The sequence below is a fragment of the Juglans microcarpa x Juglans regia genome, chromosome 5S (assembly GCF_004785595.1).
Source record: "Juglans microcarpa x Juglans regia isolate MS1-56 chromosome 5S, Jm3101_v1.0, whole genome shotgun sequence".
Taxonomy (NCBI): domain Eukaryota; kingdom Viridiplantae; phylum Streptophyta; class Magnoliopsida; order Fagales; family Juglandaceae; genus Juglans; species Juglans microcarpa x Juglans regia.
Genome location: NC_054603.1, coordinates 723,066 through 741,240, shown reverse-complemented (window position 1 = coordinate 741,240; position 18,175 = coordinate 723,066). Strand labels below are relative to the sequence as shown.

At 36.4% G+C, this 18,175-nt stretch overlaps 1 protein-coding gene across 2 annotated transcripts; it reads left to right on the top strand.

The window, feature by feature from the left end:
• Window positions 1-9,403: 9,403 nt before the first annotated feature.
• On the top strand, window positions 9,404-17,364 carry LOC121268579 (transcription initiation factor TFIID subunit 12). 2 transcript variants are annotated; one of them, XM_041172905.1, is made up of 9 exons: window positions 9,404-10,082; window positions 10,517-10,684; window positions 11,781-12,299; window positions 15,399-15,473; window positions 16,010-16,088; window positions 16,187-16,251; window positions 16,393-16,428; window positions 16,626-16,813; window positions 17,047-17,364. In XM_041172905.1, the coding sequence occupies exons 1-8, from the start codon at window positions 9,513-9,515 to the stop codon at window positions 16,743-16,745; spliced, it is 1,632 nt and encodes a 543-aa protein (XP_041028839.1). In that variant the 5' UTR covers window positions 9,404-9,512; the 3' UTR covers window positions 16,746-16,813; window positions 17,047-17,364. The 2 variants fall into 2 exon arrangements, with proteins under 2 accessions (XP_041028839.1, XP_041028840.1); XM_041172906.1 differs by lacking the exons at window positions 16,626-16,813; window positions 17,047-17,364 and having other exon boundaries at window positions 16,010-16,115.
• The last annotated feature ends 811 nt before the right edge of the window (window positions 17,365-18,175 follow it).

Sequence of the window (18,175 nt, the reverse complement as noted above, 5' to 3'; positions counted from 1 at the left end):
TAGTACAAAGCAATATGGACCGAGCCCTGGAGTTCTTATTTTGAGTATCTGTGCTACAATCTGGTGGCTCAATTGTTAGGCCATGCACAAAAGCCATGGCATTTGGCCTTGTCTGGCTTTACGGTTAAAGTCGAGCGCCTAAAATATTTTATTGTTTATAACTGATATCGGAAGCTTGTTAATTTGATTTTTTTCCGAATTTATCTGATCTTCTTCAATTTTTGGGGGGTTCAGATGTATTTTTTATGTGTGCTGCAGTTGTCTGCTGATTCTAACTGTGTTTGAAAGTTTGAACGCAATTCTTGTCTTTGTTCTTTTGTTAATAAGATATGTGCATTTTCGAACATGGACATGGAAATTTACTGGAATGGATGGATGGTTACATGATGTTAAACCAAAGGATCCCTACTGCAAGTCTGCTCTCTGATATGAAAAGTAAAGAGCTACGTTCCAACATATCTAGTAACGATTGGTCACAATATTTTAATCTAAAAGCAGTTCTGTTCACAAGAAAAGAGAAACAGAGAGAGAAGAGAGCCCAACACATGATGACATTATATTTCTTTCTAGAACTAGAAGATAGCCAGATCCATCCTTCGTAGTTCAGACATCCATATCTTACCTCCCCAAAAAAAGAAGATATGATAAAAGATACTCCTACTGTCCTATATTAAACTGAGACTGAAACTACGACTGCTGACCATAATTTTACACAAAAAGAGCAAGGAAGTCTAAGTTGAGTCAATGACATTTATCCTTCGATATCAGTTTCTGGAACTGGAAGGATTTGCGGTCGAGCTGGAGCTGAGATTTAGGTCATGAATAGTGTTTGCAGCATTGTTTTTCGGATTTGCCTTGGAGAGCTTCTGTTTGAGCTCAGATAGCAGCGCTTGATTCTCCTGGTTGAGAAGCTGTGCTTTCTTCCTTAGCCTCTCATTTTCTTGCATTATGTAACAGTTCTGCAAGTACAAATTTGAGTTCATCCTTTCCATTGTTATGCAATTACTTTCTATACTGCCTGCAATGCCCCTGAAACCAAAACAACAAAACATCAGAAGATATTCTTTATGTCAACGAATTTAATACATTACATGAGACAGCTCCGCTGCACTGCACATAAAATGAAACAAAATATCAACCGAGTCCATGCAAACTTTAATATCTAGCAAATTTAATATTTACACTGACCGGTGAATGAAGCTATGGATTGAATTAAGAAATAAGTTACCAAACAATTCAAATACGAGGGAGGAGCAGAGCCAGTCCACCCGCTAGTTAAAGGTCCGTAAACAAACTTACAGCCTATATGAATGGATTCATACTTTATGCTATGCTTTTCCTGTTGTAGCTAACACCCTAGGAAAGTAGATATATAAAGCATAGCATAAAAAAACAGCGGGCCGAAAGTCAAATTATACAAACAAATATAAAAAGAAAAGGAGAAGACTGCCACGGAGATGGAGACAGACAAAGAACCCATAAAAAGAAGAAAGGAGAAATGGATGTAGAAGAATCCAAGGTGCATGGGGAAAACATTCAAAAGAGAGACTCTCCCCAAAATGAAGCGGGATAGACAGAAACCCAATAAGGTGAAGCCCCTCTTACAGTTCTCAAACAAAATGGAGACGGGAAAAAGAGAGGTGAGGGCATTAGACAAATATAACAAAACGAACTAGCTCGGACTTCCTACTAAAAACCAGTACCCATCTTGAATACCATGCCAACCTTTCCAAGTGGAAGCAAGAAGATAATGAAGAAAGTATACAAGTCGCAGAGAGAGAGAGAGAGAGAGAGAGAGAGAGAGAGGTGGGGGCCTCCGTTTCTCTCTTTTATCTTTTCAAGAAAGATCACCTTTTGAAGGTGGTCTGTTAGAAAGCGTCGGTCGAGGGAACAATCTGGTTTCTAACAAGAAGTAGCAGTAAAAGGGAAGACTGAAGATAAGTGAGAAGCAAAGAGAACAAAGAGGCTGTTAATTTATAGAGCAAAAATCCAGAGAGGTAGATAAATCTCAGAGAGAGAGAGAGAGAGAGAGAGGGGGGGTGGGTTCATGGTCATGGGGGTGGGGGTGGGGGTGGGGGGGACATGCCCCTCACTCTGTGTCTGACACAACAATCATGCATGTGTAAGCATGGAAGGCGGCTTAAGAGGGTGAGGAGCCCTGGAAGATTTTAATGTTTTGGTTGTATAATGATGGATATGGCGTCATGGGGAATGATTATAGATTTCGGGTTTTGGCAGGAACAAAAGGGCATTTTGGCCAACAGTCTATAGCATAACATAATGGGTGAAGAGAGGGACAATAATGCGGCTTTGGCTATGGCTTCTAAAATGATGGCGAGCTTAGCCTAGGCCTTCCCAGGATTCGCAATGATGCTTTGGATTGGCTTCCAACCATCATCACCATCCCCCCTCCTTCCCCTTCATCATCAATTACTCTTTTGTTTTATTTATTTCTGCCCTTCTTCTTCTGCTATTTCATGTCTCCTCTTTTTATTTCTTTGTTGAAATGGAGATGGTCGATCTAGCTTGTTCTTGTGCATGGAGAAGACAAACATTACCAGTACTTTAGTTTTGAGGCTTAACGACTATATCCAACTAGAGTCATCCCAAAGATTACATCTATGTCTATAGGCAATTATAATAATAAAAGTTTAACGGAGAAAAGATTTCCAAAAATAAATTAAAGCAAAACGAATATTACATGACGCGTTCTTGTTGTCCCCGTGAAGGGCTTGTAAATTGCTGCATTTCCAGGGGCTGCTGTTGTATGCCATTCGAAAAAAAAAAAACAGTTCACCGGATCTCTTATGATTCGCACTCTTTAATTTGCAACGCTGATGGCTTTTGTTTTACGTTATTATAATCATTACCATATGCCAAGCTGGTATCATAACTCAAAGAAAAAAAGAAAAAGCAAAAGTTCTCTATCAAAATATAGGAGTGAACTTGACCTTATAATGGGATTTTTTTTTTTTTTTTTTTTTTGTGGTTGGGAGGGGTTGGATGATCCTGGGGCCAGACAGCCTCAACCCCTCCCTCTTGGTTGATGAGTGGCGTAACGTGAAACATCATGGATTGACAGTAGGTATTTTGGATCATGAGTCTTTTATTGCTTAAGAGTGACATGCAATGGCAAACTCCCCCTCGTGGACCTCGTTTTATATCACTCTTCATTTTGAGGAGCCTTTGATGTTAGCTTATATCTATGTAATTATGGATTCTCAATCCATGGGCTGGCAGTGGATCTAATTTCATAATTTGCCTTTAACGTTCTTTTTTTTATTCCCCCTCTCTTTCTCTTCAAATTTCAGGACTTTTGCCCATGTTTTCTTTTTCAACTTGGGTGTCTTAATTTAGATAATTATGGCCAATTCCAATATTACATCTAAACCATTTTTATGGTTCATTGAAGCTTCTCGCCTCCCCCTAGTCCTAGCTTGAACTTCAAATTCAAGAGATATTTGCAGTCCATCCGCCATTCAAAACTACGAGGCAGTCAAACATATAGCGGGGCAAAAGGGGTCTGTCAAAACGTGTGAATGAATATGGGGTTATAAATCCAGTCTGAAACCTCCAATGATGGCAAAACCCAAATAATAATGGTTCCTAGAAATCCTTCTGCCCTTCTTTAATGAAAACATTTTGCTTTTTGCAGCGATTTTGAGCCGGCCTTTAATTTAATTCATAAAAAACTAAATTGAAAAACAAAAACAAAGAATTTGGGCCGGGGTTATGATTTAAAGGGAGGAAGGGTCGTTTACCTTCATAAATATGTATTGCTCAAAATATTTGCACGGCCGCAGATAACAGGAGTTCATCATGAATCAATATCATCATCATCAATGTCACCCACATTATTGATAATTACCATTATTCAACTTACACTAATAATTATATTACACACTAATTAAAGATAAAGATGAGTAATGTTATACAGTACATTCTTATCTCACTTTAATTTTACTATATAAAATGTGTCATATTTATCACCATTAAATGATTATTTATCGAATGAAAATTAGATAGTAGTGTGGTGTATAAAATTTTTAATTAAAAGATACATGTTTGAGATATCTCTCATTGGACTAACCTTTATTTACCCTCCAAGTGTTAGCTAAAGTAGAGTATTTTGAAGTGTAATTAGTTTTTAAGGTCGCGTCTCACTAATAAACAGATAATGCTATATATAATTTTGGAGTATGTAGTTTCTGCGTATTTTATTTAAAAAAAAAGTATAAGCTATCATTAATTTTTTTTTTAATATAGATATCAAATTTATCATTTTTTGAAGGAATACGCAAAAACTGCATATTTCAAAATTATAAATATCGTTTATACTTGTTAAAAAGGGAGATCTCATATAGGAAAATGATATGATCCCATGAATTTGCCCTCTCAAAATTATTGTTCGGATATTTTATTTTATTTTTTTAATAGTTAAAAAAATGATTATTAGTGAAGTGATGTATTTTTAAAAAAATGTTTAAAGATATTTAAAAAATATTTGAAAGGAAAAAGAGAAAAATAAAAAAGTGCAATTAAACTCATAATAAACTTAAGAATAATGTTATGTCCAAGTTTTAAATATATAAATCTCAAATATACATATATATATATATATATTCTTTTTTTATAAAAAAATAAATTTTACTAATAAATAATAATTTTTTTTATCTCTCTCTTATTTTTTGAAAAAAAAAAGTAGTATCCAAATTTTTAGAAGGCGTTGTTGTTGTATATGACTTTTGAGAAATCATTTCTCTGTTGAATTACCGTTTGAGAACTAAGCAGTTGACCCGTGGATTTGATTGGACAGCACTGATGCAAGACAAAAGAGGTTTAAGATTTAACTGCTGAAGTTTTACCTTTTCATCATGGGGTGGGTCGTGATCTATTGGCTGGGGTTATAGTTTACGTGACCCACAGGTAATGGACTGTCTTGGGATTATTATTTATATATATATATATAACCAAACCAGCTCCATGGACATGACCTCATCAGTCACTCTACTTTTCTTCTGAGGTCATTTTAATGATTTCACATAATACCAAATCTCTGCATGGCTAATGATGAAATTTTACAATTATTAGGGTTAGTAAGTGCATTGAATATTTGAATCCGAACACGTGAACTTAAGGGTTTGATTTCAGAGTTTCCTCAGTTACCATTAGTAATATTGGGTATTTCAGGGGACCACACATTGTAAATAGCACTCATGGAAGCACAACTTCAACACATTGTGGTCAGACGGTTGAGTTGATGACTGTCACCTGTGTTCCTTTAACTTCTATGTCAATCTTTGGGAGGAGAGGCTCATGGGTGAACTGCTTATAGATACTGCTATGTGATGCAACACAACTTCATGGTAGAGGGCATTTTCCTCGGGCATTTTCTTTTATGGGCAAGTGAAACATATTGAGGATGTAACGCCACGTATTGGGTCGAAAATAGGAAATACTACACAAAAATTACTTTATTTTTAAAATGGGTGTACTTAAAAAAATTAGTACCAACCCAAATAGAAACTATAGTTTTACACTCGTGATAAGGTCAGAGCAGAGCAAAAATAGAATTAGATAAATAATTAGCATGTTATGCCAAAGGTCTTCAGTTGCTTCATCATGTCAAGAAAAGTAAAATAAAAAATTTTCTTCACTTTCACATATCCAAAAATAGACTCGGAACATCTTCATATAAAGATGGACAAATATCAAAATTCATAATCACTCTTTTATATATCAGGAAGCTAAATGTCAAAAGTTGCTTATGTTTACACCAGTCATGACATAAAGTACTTTATTCTTTATACAAGTTTCACAAGTAATGCAGAACACATAACTAAAGTTGTTTTCACATTTCTTTCCAGAACAAAATATGCATTTTTTTTTTTATAAAATTAACCTCAAAACAATAATTTTATACAAAGTCTAGCATATGATCTCGCTTATCTGACTCTTGCAGAGAGTTATTTAAGCTTTGGACTCGAGCTCTATCAATATCACAACCTAAACAAAAAGTTACTCACTAATGTGTTAATTCTCCATATAAGTACAAATTCATTATAATTAACTAAATCTCATGATTATATTCAGCACAATCATGTCATCATAATGCTTTGATTTCAATATAAGGTATAAGCATACTCACACACAACCTCTAAAACATCCACACAACTCGCCATGTCCAACATAACCACCCCGCTATCATAACCAAACATGAAAATAATCCCCGCAACCAACATTTAAACCCAAAACTGCCAACAAACAACCTCTGATAGCTACAATACTCAATCCCAACATCAACTCTAATAGCCAAAATATAATCCAAACAGCCATGTACTCCACCCTAGGGGTGAAAACCGACGTTGTCGGCGCGGTTTTTGGGTAAAACCGACGCCGACCAACGACTAAAAAACTGGGGGAGCAACCGATCATAACCAGTCGATAGGGAGGAGGAAACTAATCGATGCGGTTCTCGGTCGGCGTCGGTTCCACTAGCGGGGTGATTCTACTGAGAGAGAGAGAGAGAGAGATATGCAGATGAGATCAAGAAATGGAAGAAAGTTGGGGAAGAAGAAGACTCCATACCGAAACGACGCTGTTCCACATAAGTTTAAGTGGAACGGCGTCGTTTCAAACATAATTTTTTTTTCTTACGTCTTTAATAAAACGACGTCATTCCATTTAAATGGAACATCATCGTTTTGATTAGTATATATTAAAAGAAAAATTAAGTTTTATTATATTGGTCGGTTCAGCGGTCCAGCCCAGCCTCAAACTGGGACCGAACCACTGAACGTCGGTTCTTGTATTATTCCACTGCACGCCGGCCGATTCTCTATCGGTTCCGACAGGTTCCTGACGTGGCCGGCCAGTTCGCGTTGTCGGCGGCCGGTTGCGTCAGTTTCTGTACAGCCCTACTCCACCCTCACAACCATATCAATTCAGAACAACCTTATTATACATTCTTCTTCCCAACAAGAAAACCACACAATCAACAGGTCCTACCATTCAAAACTAGATCATTAAAAACTTTCATGCAATGGAATAAACTAAATCAATAAGCGAAATGAAGTTACCCTGGCGTGAGAGGCCATCTCCGATGGCCTAATTTAGTCATAGTTTAAAACTTAAAGAGGGTTACTGAAGTAGTGATGATCGGCTTGGTCTCATATAGTGGAGCACGATGACTGAAACCGACCAAAGATAAGGAAACAAACCCACGAAAATTTTTCTACAATTCAACCACAAGAAAATTACAACCAATTGAAAACATAGTAACAATGGAGAGAATGGTAATGATATGTGATGAGTGAATTTGTGAGTGGGAGGAAAAATAATCGAAGTGAGTGTTGTGTGAACAGAGGAAAATGGGAGAGAGCTTACTATCATTCAACTATATATCTGGCAAGAGAACTTAATGGCAACCAATCCCTCAACCCAAAAATGGTGTCGCACGGACAGAGTTAGAAAGAGAGAGAGAGGTAACACCTGTTGTCGTCAATCTCAACAATGGGCGGCGCCGACAAGATCTCAAGCACCATTGATTGTACACGACGAGGAAGGCCACTGAGAACAACTTGTGGGAAGATGAGCACAACGAGGGAGGATTAGGTCTCGGGACAAAGGGAAAAACATACACATGCACATAGCATGAGAGAAATAAAAAGGGGTAAATGAGTACGACTTACCTGCTTTGGTCGCGCACGACATGGTGATGGGAGGGATGGCGTTCCGATGTGGCGATTCGATGGCAACACCGAATCGAGTAGACTCGTGCATGGAAGCACCTTGAATTACAGAGTTTCGTAAGAATGGTAGAGAGAGAGAGAGAGAGAGAGAGAGAGAGAGAGAAAGAGGATGTTTGGGAGAAATATGGAATGGATTGGAGAGACGTGGGGGAAAGTGGGATCGGGGAAGAGAAAATGGAGAAATAAATATGATGGAGAAGAGTGAGATTTGTAGGGGAAGAATCGTCGAGGAAGAGAAATTGAAAACGGGAGGAAGAGAACTTATCGAACGGCATCGTTTGAGGCAGGGCTTCAATCTAGGCTTGAGCCTGGGCCTGTTATTACAGAGGGCTTCTCAAAACAACACGTTTTAGGTCTCGTTTAGATCGTGAAAATGTTTAATGTTATGTCATGTCATGTCATCATTACAACTTTTTCGAATTCTCATACAAAATATAATAAAGAATTCAACTTTTTTAATTTTTAAAATAATAATAATATTAAAAAATAATATTTTAACAATATTGTATTTAACTTTTAATTTTTATCTCAACTAATCTCATATCAACTCACTATCCAAACCATACCTTAATATTAACAAACTATAAAGCTAATTCTTCTAAAATTTGCTGACCATTGCAAAAAAACTCACAAATAGCGGTGTTATGCATGCTATACGCATAATTTTATATACAATATTATTATTAACATGACAACATGCATAAAATTATAGACCTAAAATTTCTCCAATTCACAATTACATTATCAACTAATTACTCGCGTACAAAAAAAAAAAAAAAAACTGCCTACTCGACGGCCCTGCCCACGAAAGGATTCATAGGCCATCGATCAATACTGTAACTATTCGTTGGCCCAAATCAACTGGAGTAATAATAGATACAAGTTAGATATGGGCCTTTAGAATTGGATGTATGTTTTTGTAAAACCATAAGGACGCACGAGCTGGAGCTTTAGGAATAATTTGTTTTTACGATTATTCTTTAACTTATCTCATTTAATTATTATAAATTTTTTAAATTTTTATATAAAATAAAATAAAAAATTTAATTTTTTCAAATCATAAAATAAAAATAATATTAAAAATATATATTATAATAATATTTTATTCAACTTTTAAATTTAATATCAACTCAACTCATCCCGTCTCATTAATTATTTAGACCTACTACACAAATAGTTCTATTAAATACAATTATTTTTACTTATTTTTTACACATTCCACTAATATTATTAGTCAAATGAGTTATTTTATATTAAAAAAAGTAACAAAACCAATTATATTCGCAACCAATTACATTCGTAGAGTATACAAAAAGAATGCAACCAATAAAATATTATTTTTATTTTAAAATTTAAAAAAACTAAATTATTTATTGTATTTTACACAAGAGTTTAAAAAATTATAATAGTTAAATATAATGAGATAGTTTATATAACCAAATCGTTAACTCTTCATATACCGTCCATTAAAAAATCGAAATAACCAACACTTGGTTTGGATTAAAAGTGACTCTTAATTAATCTCATCCCATTATTATAATTTTTATATAAAATATAATAAATAATTTAATTTTTTAAAATTTTAAATAATAATAATATTAAAAATTAATATTTTATTCAAGAACTTTATCTCAATTAATAATCCAATCCAAATGGAACGAGTGAAAATCGAAGCCAATCACTGTTTAATTTTCATCACGTCTATTGCTCTTAAGATGTAGAAAAACCCCGTCCCGTCAGGCCGCCAGTCTCAAATATCAAATGGAACAACAAACCCCACCAACCGCCGTCACCGTCTCCGCCTCCGCCTCCGCCTCGCAACCCACTGACGCTCCACCCCAACCGCCACAGCCGCAGCCAACACCGGCTCCGCAGCCTCTATCGTCTCTGGCAACTCCGTCCTCATCCACCCCAAATCCTAACCCTAACCCCAATCCCACCACCAACCAAATCCCTAATTCTAAACCATCATCCACCTCCACCTCCTCACTCCCTCCCCACTCTCTCCCAAGTCCCTCACAGCCCCCACCAGCACCCCGGCCTTCCTCCACGTTCTCCAGAACCCTGCCGCAGCACCAACAACATCAACAGCCGCACTATCCGCATTTCTCTTCGCTCCCGTCTTCGTCTTCTTCTGCATCTTCGTCTGCGTCTCCCTCAATCTCGCCCCCACAGCCGAGGGGTGGCGTTGCCATTGGTGTTCCGGCCCACCACGCCAACACTTCTCCTCAACCTACCCCGTTCTCGTCTTCTTTCGGTCAGCACTTCGGTGGGCTGGGACGGAGTCCAGTCCATGCTCCGGAATCGGCCCCTAATTCCAATGTTTCGCAGGTGAGTTTTATTTCGCATGAGTTCGCTAGAAAATTTCACAATTTTTCGTAGGAATCTTTGGTTAATCCGGCGTTGTGATTTGTCCAGATTGAGGTTTGGCATTGCATGTAAGACTTCCAAAGTTCTCTCTCTCTCTCTTATTTGGGAAAAAAAGAACTAAAATTGAAAAATTAAAAACTTGTTTATTTATAGAAATTCAAAACAAAAAAAAAGGGGGTGAGGGGAAATGAGACCTCTCGCTCCGCTGGGTAGCCATAGCTTTGGCCACTGGTCGCGGCGACCACGGGGTAGTCAAGAGCTAGGGCCCTCCACCAAATGTTCCCCCTCTTAACTCAAATATTAAACTTGGCTTATGATCGTCATCCAGACATAAAAACTATGGTTGAGTCGCATGTTTTATTGTGGCTATAATTGTTGTTTGGTGTAATGTTTAGGCCAGACCGACGATTCAAGGAGTACAGGGAATGGGGATGTTGGGATCACTTGGTTCGAGTTCCTCACAAATTCGGCCAGGCGGGATTCCGGCACACCACCAACAGAGACCTGTCCAGTCATCTCTTAGACCGTCATCTTCCCCAACTAACCAGCCCTCAATCTCGCAAGTGAGTAGCCTCTCTATGTCTTATCTCATTTAATGGTTTGTTAGTGGAGCTAAAGGTTTTTAAATTGTTACTCTGTTATGGATAAATATCCTTCCATGAGGCTCTCTCTTGTGGACAGTACTCTATGACCTTCCACTCTTGTGACGTGAATAGGTCAGAATTCATTTTCAAGGATCGTATCCTTCTGCAAGATTGTTGATTTTGTAAGGATGTTGCTGTTTTAGGTTTTGTTTTACCTACATGTAAATGATATAAGGGTTGTTTTCCTGTTACATAATTTGGACTGAATATGGCTCTTTATCACTGAACTTGACTGTTGAATGCATTCTTAAAACAAGATTTGTGAGTGTTTAAATTTTTTTTCTGAATGTTCCCTTCAAAGCACATCCATTGTTTTCTGTATTGTCAAAAATTAGGAATACCCTTTGAGTAGTTTGAAAATTATTATCATATTGGATTTGGCTTGTTATCGCTGAAGTTGAAAGCATGCAGAGACCTAGTGTTGGAGTAGTTTAAAATTTTTAAATTGATCAATCATAAGCAAATCCATGGCTACCCCTGGGATTAGTCGGGACGTTGTTCCCGGACACCTGGTGCCAATAAAAAGAAATTAAGCAAATCCATGGTTGAAGCTATGAATAAGAAAGGCAATGCTAGCTGAGAAAGTAGAAAGTTCAGTTTTCATGCTGTAAATTAATTTTCTCGCCATGTCAAATGTAATCCAAGATATTTTGGTGTTTGAGTGGTGGTTTCAGAATTATTTTTTTCCAGTGTATACAAAGGCATTTCCCGCAGTTTTGCTTGTGCTTCTAGATTCTGGAAAGGATGCACTTCCTGCAATTAAAATTCTGTTTTCCTATCTTATTGTTGATGCTCTTTGGAGTACTAAACTGATATCTTGTAGAATAATAATGATAGTTTGATTACCGGTGACATATGTTTGTATTTACTAGTTGAATGGTGGTTAATATTGTCTGTGGCTTGGATTATTGTGCTTTTTATAACTTGTTTTTAGTGTTTCTTGGGAAAAATATGAGGTGAAAAGAAGGTTTCATGCCTGTACCATAGTCTTTTTAATTTCTTTTTCTTTCTGAAGAATCTGCAAGGGCATGGCCTTTTGAGAATCTCATCAGTGGGATCTCCTGGTTCTCCATCACCAAATACCTCGCAAAGTATGCAATCCATTAATCAGCCATGGTTGTCGTCTGGATCACAAGGGAAGCCTCCTTTACCATCCCCTTCAAATAGGCTTCAGGTGAATTCACAAATGCAACAACGTGCACATCTTCCTCAACAACCACAGCATCATCCGGTGCCAGCAGCTTCACAGCAGCAACATATATCCTCTTTGCAGCCGCAACAACCTTCACCATCAAATCAGCTGCAAGAGCATTATGGACAGCAATTTGCACCTTCAAGGGTCCAACAAAGTGTTCCCCATCAACCTCAAATTACTAGGGTTCAGGGCTCAGGAAATCAGAAGCCTTCCTCTCTTGCAATGCTACAACCGAACACAGTCCAGTCTGGGCCCCAGAATAGGACAGCTATCGTGGAAACAGATGAATCTTGTAATAGAATTCTTACCAAAAGAAGTGTCCAGGAGCTAGTTAGCCAGGTGAGCCATTGTTAGTCTTCTTTGCAAACACTTTATTGATGAATCTACATTTTCAAAACATTGGGGCTATGCCTTTTTCTAATGAATAAAACTTATTGATTACCTATCAAAAAGAAAGTATCTAGATTTTCAAATCATTAATCACCTTCTTAACGCTCCGAAGTCTAGTCAGTTGGTTTGGTTGTGATGATGGAACCTGCCTAACTTTAATTTCTTGATAGAATCTGTAACACCCCTTCCCCTAGGCTAGGAGTGTCACGTATTTTCCATAAAAATAATCCGGTAATAGATTCCATAATTTCATAATTTAAAAAAAAAAAACTGAACTTTTATTATGCGGAAAAATGTCTAATAAAACTGTCTTCCAAAACATTAAATGAAATAAACTGAAATAAATTCATGTCATAAAAACATGTTTATTTTAGAAAGTCTGAACTAAAAAAAAAATAAATGCTCCTTCTACTCCTGGCCTGCCTGCTCGTAATCATCATCTTCACCTGGGTGGTTAAAAACATGAAAACAAACTAAAATGAGTCGATGACTCAGTAAGAAATTTATCACAACGTAAACGTTATAAACATAAGATTTTCATAACAACTTTCATGCTGAGCTTAAAAAAAATTAATGACTGTTCATGCTGATGCTTATGCTATGTATGACTGTCTTAACTGAATTAACAGATTGATCTGACTGATTTAACTGATTTATCTGACTGGCCAACACACTTAACCCTGTGTGCAAGGTTGTGCACCGGCCCCACATCCCGCGGCCGCAAGGGGAGCCGCTGATAGTATTCTGGCATACTATGGTGGACCACGACTGAGTTCGTGGCTTGCACATCCCCCCTGAACTGAACTGAACTGCATTGGTACCATGCATCTGAATGGCCATCTTATTGACTGATCTGATATTATCTTACAGTTGAATTTAAGATGGCTTACGTGTCTTATACACATGAGATGCATGACATACTACATACATAATCATAAATTCTGAATTTAAACATGATGCGGAATGACATGGTCGTATGCTATGCTAGATGACATGCTTGCATATGACATGAGCGGTTCATAAATAGTGGCTATCAATGAACTGGCTTGGATAATACATACATATAAGCTAACTGTGATTATCCTAATTTATGATCAAATTTACTTACCTCGATGCGTTTCTTCTTGAATAATACTTCGTAACTTGAGACCTATATTCAATAAATAACTATCACCAAATTGTTGGAAATAAATAAATACTAATATCTTAGTTAACTAAATTCGAAATTCTAAAATATAGTCAAACCAATATTTGTTTAACACTAAAATCAATATTTCATAGTATTTAAATTACTTAAAATACTACTTTATAATTTAGTAGAAATACTCGAGTTATTTTAAAATAATTCACAAAAACTTAAATTCTTAAACTAAGTTTCATTTCTCAACATAATTATTAAATCTTATAAGAAACTTAACCAATTCCACTAAATTCTTAACATAGAAATTTTATTAAAATCTTACTAAATTGACAAAGGAAATTTAACTCAAATATTAGACTTAACATTATACTTTAAAACATATTTCTAATTCTTTAAACATTTTTTTTTTATTAAAAAAAAAGAACCTTTAATTAACTACATTTATTTAATAACTCAACTAGTAATATTAAACTCAATAAATTTCACTAAAATAATTATTGAAATAAAATAAGATCATATTCAATTAAACATTATTATAGTCTGTAAAAAGGGTTAAAAACTCTGGCCCATAAATATAATACTGTACAACATGAGCCCAAACAGGAAAATAAGCCCATCCCAACCCCATACGGGCCTAAGGCCCAAGGCCCATCAAAAAGAAACCCACGGGTTCTTCAAGAACCCGAGTGCATGGCAACCAAAAACACAAGAGAGTTTGAGATAGAGAGAGGGTCTGCGATGGAGGAACTCACCGAGGGAGAGGAGCTGAGGCGATGGCGGCGCTGGTGGCTGGGAGTGACCGGCGGCGCGACTGAGGGTTCCTATGGTGGTCGGCGCCGAGTGAGAGAAAGAGAGAGAGAGTTTAGAGAGAGGAACTACTAAACCGAAACCAAGAGAGAGAGAGAGAGAGCTGAGGCGGCCGAGGCCTTACCGGAAAAATGAGTGGCTCGACAGGGGTTATGGGTCGGCGGCTTCTGTGTCGTCGAGGAGAGGTTCGGCGCCTCTTGAGGTGGCCACCGAGGAGAAGGGGCGACGGCACTGGTTCGGCAACAGGGGTTTTTCGCAACTCACAAGTTTGTCTTCTCATGCACAGGTAAGCACGTTTTATAATGGTAGATGATAAAGAATTAGAGAAACCCTAGAAGAGCATAGATGTGCATGAGTAGAGGAATACACGGCACTAGAGTTGGTGTTCCACTAGGACGCTAGCAAAACAAACAAAATCACCGAGAGAAACACACGGGTTGGGTGGTTTGAAGTTCTCAACAGAGGCTAACAAAGTGATGAGGTTCGGTGACTAGAAGAAAAATTTAAACTCTAAATTTCAAAACAAAACCGTAGTACATAATCTGATACACTTTAGAAATCCTTATTAAAACAAAACTCTAACAAATCATAAATCGCAACTATAATAGAAAAATATAAAGATAAAGTACATATAAATTCTGATAAAACTATAATCATAAAAATATAAATTCTAAAAATATAAGTTTACTAGAAAAAATTACTTATAAACCCTAAAACCAAAACTGGTATGTCACATAATCATATGAACGGCATTTGGTGAAACATAAACATTAAAGCACCTAATTCGACTTTACATCTCATGAGAATGAGTGTAGAAATCAAACTTGTCTCCTTTGTTTGAGTACAATGATGTGAATAGTTGAGTTGCACCCATGTATTAAACAAGAAATAGGAAATAGGGAAAAAAGAAGGAATTGAATATATAAACCATAGGCCAACATGTCTTTCCTAAGCCCTCGTACCTTGACTATGATATCTTCTTCTTCTTCTTCTTCTTCTTTCTCCTTTTTTTTTTTTTTTTTTTTTTTTTTTTTTTTTTTTAAATTTTAGAATTCATGATGAGGTCCATTTTCTTTTTTCAAATTCGTCTCCTGGTACAGGTTGATCCATTAGAGAAGTTGGATCCTGAAGTTGAAGACATTCTTGTGGATATTGCGGAGGATTTTGTTGACTCTGTGAGTGGTTGAACCTCTGTTATCTTAAATTTCATTTTTGTAAATATTTAGTACTTTGTGAGATGATGAATCTTTCATAATTCTTGAATTTGGTTAGATTTGTATTATTCTTTCTTCTCATAGTGCATTTTCATGATTGCTCATCTCAAAATGGAAACTAGAGTTTTTTACTTTGGAGGAGTGGACTGCATAAAAATTAAATTTTCATATCAATTAGATGGTGGGGTTGATGTGTGGACTTTTCTATATCAGTGAAAGGCCTTTAGGATTAAATGATGACCACATTTTATTAGAGAATCTGCAAATAAAAATGTTTGGTATGATATCAATCAAAGACATGGCTACCCTTATCTCCCACATTTTTTCTGGCTGAAGACCTGGGAGATGAGTTTCCGAAGCCTTGAATTTACCTTTACCATCTATACTCCATCTCTGATTGAGACCTTTCCATTTGATGCTTCTTATGCCTTTCTTTGTTTCTTTTTAAATATTATTGTCATACTCAAATCCGAGCTTTTCTTTTTTGCTCTGCACAGATTACGACGTTTGGTTGCTCATTGGCAAAGCATCGGAAATCAAATACGTTGGAGGCAAAAGACATACTTTTACATCTTGGTTAGTTATGTGGGAAAATCCTCCAATGTGAGTGTTTTGCAACTTTAGATTTTGGACATTTAATGCGTAACCTTCTTTTACGCTTTTATCTGATGCAGAAAGAAATTGGAATATGACACTTCCTGGTTTTGGTGGTGATGAGATTAAGAGCTACAGAAAACTGGTAACACTTCTCATTGTTTACTTACCTTTAGCTTGACTGCAGTACAGTATAAGCACAGAATCTCCTTGTTGTAGTGCTGATGCTTTTCATACTCAAGAAAAATGTTTTCTTTAAATATTTCGCTCTTTGATGGTTTTGCAGGTTACAAATGATATTCACAAGGAGCGCCTTGCAGCAGTAAGTTCTAATCTCTTGGATATTTCCGTGTATAATTATTTTAGTAAATTTATTAAGTTTTGTGTATAGATACATATAAATGGTTGTGCACATCATCTTTTGTTAAGCTAAATTGAAATTCTTGAGTTGATCACTTTATATTTTGGTTTTATTTTTTAAGCATGTATATGGTTCATTTTTGCTTCTTTTATTTGCAGATAAAGAAGTCAATAGTAGCAACTGAGACAGCAACCAAGATTTCTTCTGGACAAGCTGCTGGAAGTGTAAAGGGTAATCTGGCCAAGACACCTGCCAATGCGTTGGCCCCTCAAACCTAAAAATACATGATATCAGATGAAGGCATGTATTGACGCGGCTGAAATTGAGGACCTTTCTTGATGGAAAGGTATGCCAATTTTTTTTTTAGACGCATACTGACGTGTTGAAACAGCATGTTTAAGTTTAACTGCCTGTATGCATGTTGAAACTTAAGAGCAAAGGTATTATGACATTTTCAAAATGGATGGAAGTCCATTTTCGAGACTTTAACATGATTTCGTGTCTATGCAGAGTTTAAAATACATGTGAAATAATCGATTTTCTCCACTATCTATCAATTCCTCTCGACTCTTTTTGCAGGAAAATCTTACCAAGAAGAAAGGGCTATAATACAACATGGCAGAAACAAGATTCGATACCTACCTCGGTGGACAATGGACATCCAAGGATATGAAGCTGCTTCGTAAGGATCTCCCGGACCCCATGTAATCCAAAGGGAAGGGATCTTGTATCATTAATGGATATTTCATAGCCTAATTTTGTTGGGCCACCATCTTCTTTGAAGCGGCTGCAAGTTTGGTTGGACCAGTACTAACAACCTCAACCAGAACTCTCACTGAATTATGATCGGTATTAATCGTGTAATGATGTGAATTTGTGCTTTATTTTATTTATTTTTTCTCGTTTTAAATTTTGACACCCCCATTGCTTTTGCAAGTCAACTTCTTTTGTTCGATAAGCATCTTTTATATATGTTCTACTTTCATGTTATAATGCCACGCTTGGCAGAATACCGCGTGGTTTGGTTTGTAGAATTAGACAACGTTGAGGTTTTACCTTAGTTTACACACGAGAATTTATTAAATAATTTGATGCGGTACAAATGCAACGACTCGTATTGCGAAAGGCAAATCAGATCTCCCACTATCTTTATCTTTTACTGATGGGTAATGAATCATATACTTGTAATTTTACTTGTTTATTTTGCAATTAATCAATATAATTGTGACTTTAAAAAAAAATAGTTTTAATTTTTCATAATTATCAGAAAATAGAGTTATAAAATAGTTGGAAAAGATGTATATATATATATATTAATCATTTTTCTTTACCGGTAAAAGGTTGTTAAACAAATTGACTCTCAAAAGTTAGAAATTAGCGTTAAATTCCAAAACAGGCGAGTGTATGTAATGTATGTATGGAACTGGGTAGGCCTTCTTTTTCGAAGCCCAGCTGGAGATATACGGCAGGCAGAAGCCTCTCCGTATACTTAAAATACGGCCCAAGAACCAAGTCTCCAGAGGTCCAGACTTCCATTTTTCTATAAGGCAAGTACTAATTTCTATTTATTTTTTACCAATACAGAGGTCTCCCAAGAAAGAAAAAAAAAAAAAAAATGATTCGAAACTAAACAAAAAGAAAAAGAAGGGTCAAACGAAAACAAACATAGAAAAGAAGTTTCCTACTTTCATGAACGGGTGGGCGTCTT

Bases quoted from the DNA above. Each gene is read 5' to 3' on its own strand.
- LOC121268579 (XM_041172905.1), top strand. From the start codon at position 9,513: ATGGAACAACAAACCCCACCAACCGCCGTCACCGTCTCCGCCTCCGCC. The intron at 10,685-11,780 runs GTGAGTAGCCTC...TTCTTTCTGAAG, and splicing joins ACCAGCCCTCAATCTCGCAA to AATCTGCAAGGGCATGGCCT. The intron at 12,300-15,398 runs GTGAGCCATTGT...CTCCTGGTACAG, and splicing joins TCCAGGAGCTAGTTAGCCAG to GTTGATCCATTAGAGAAGTT.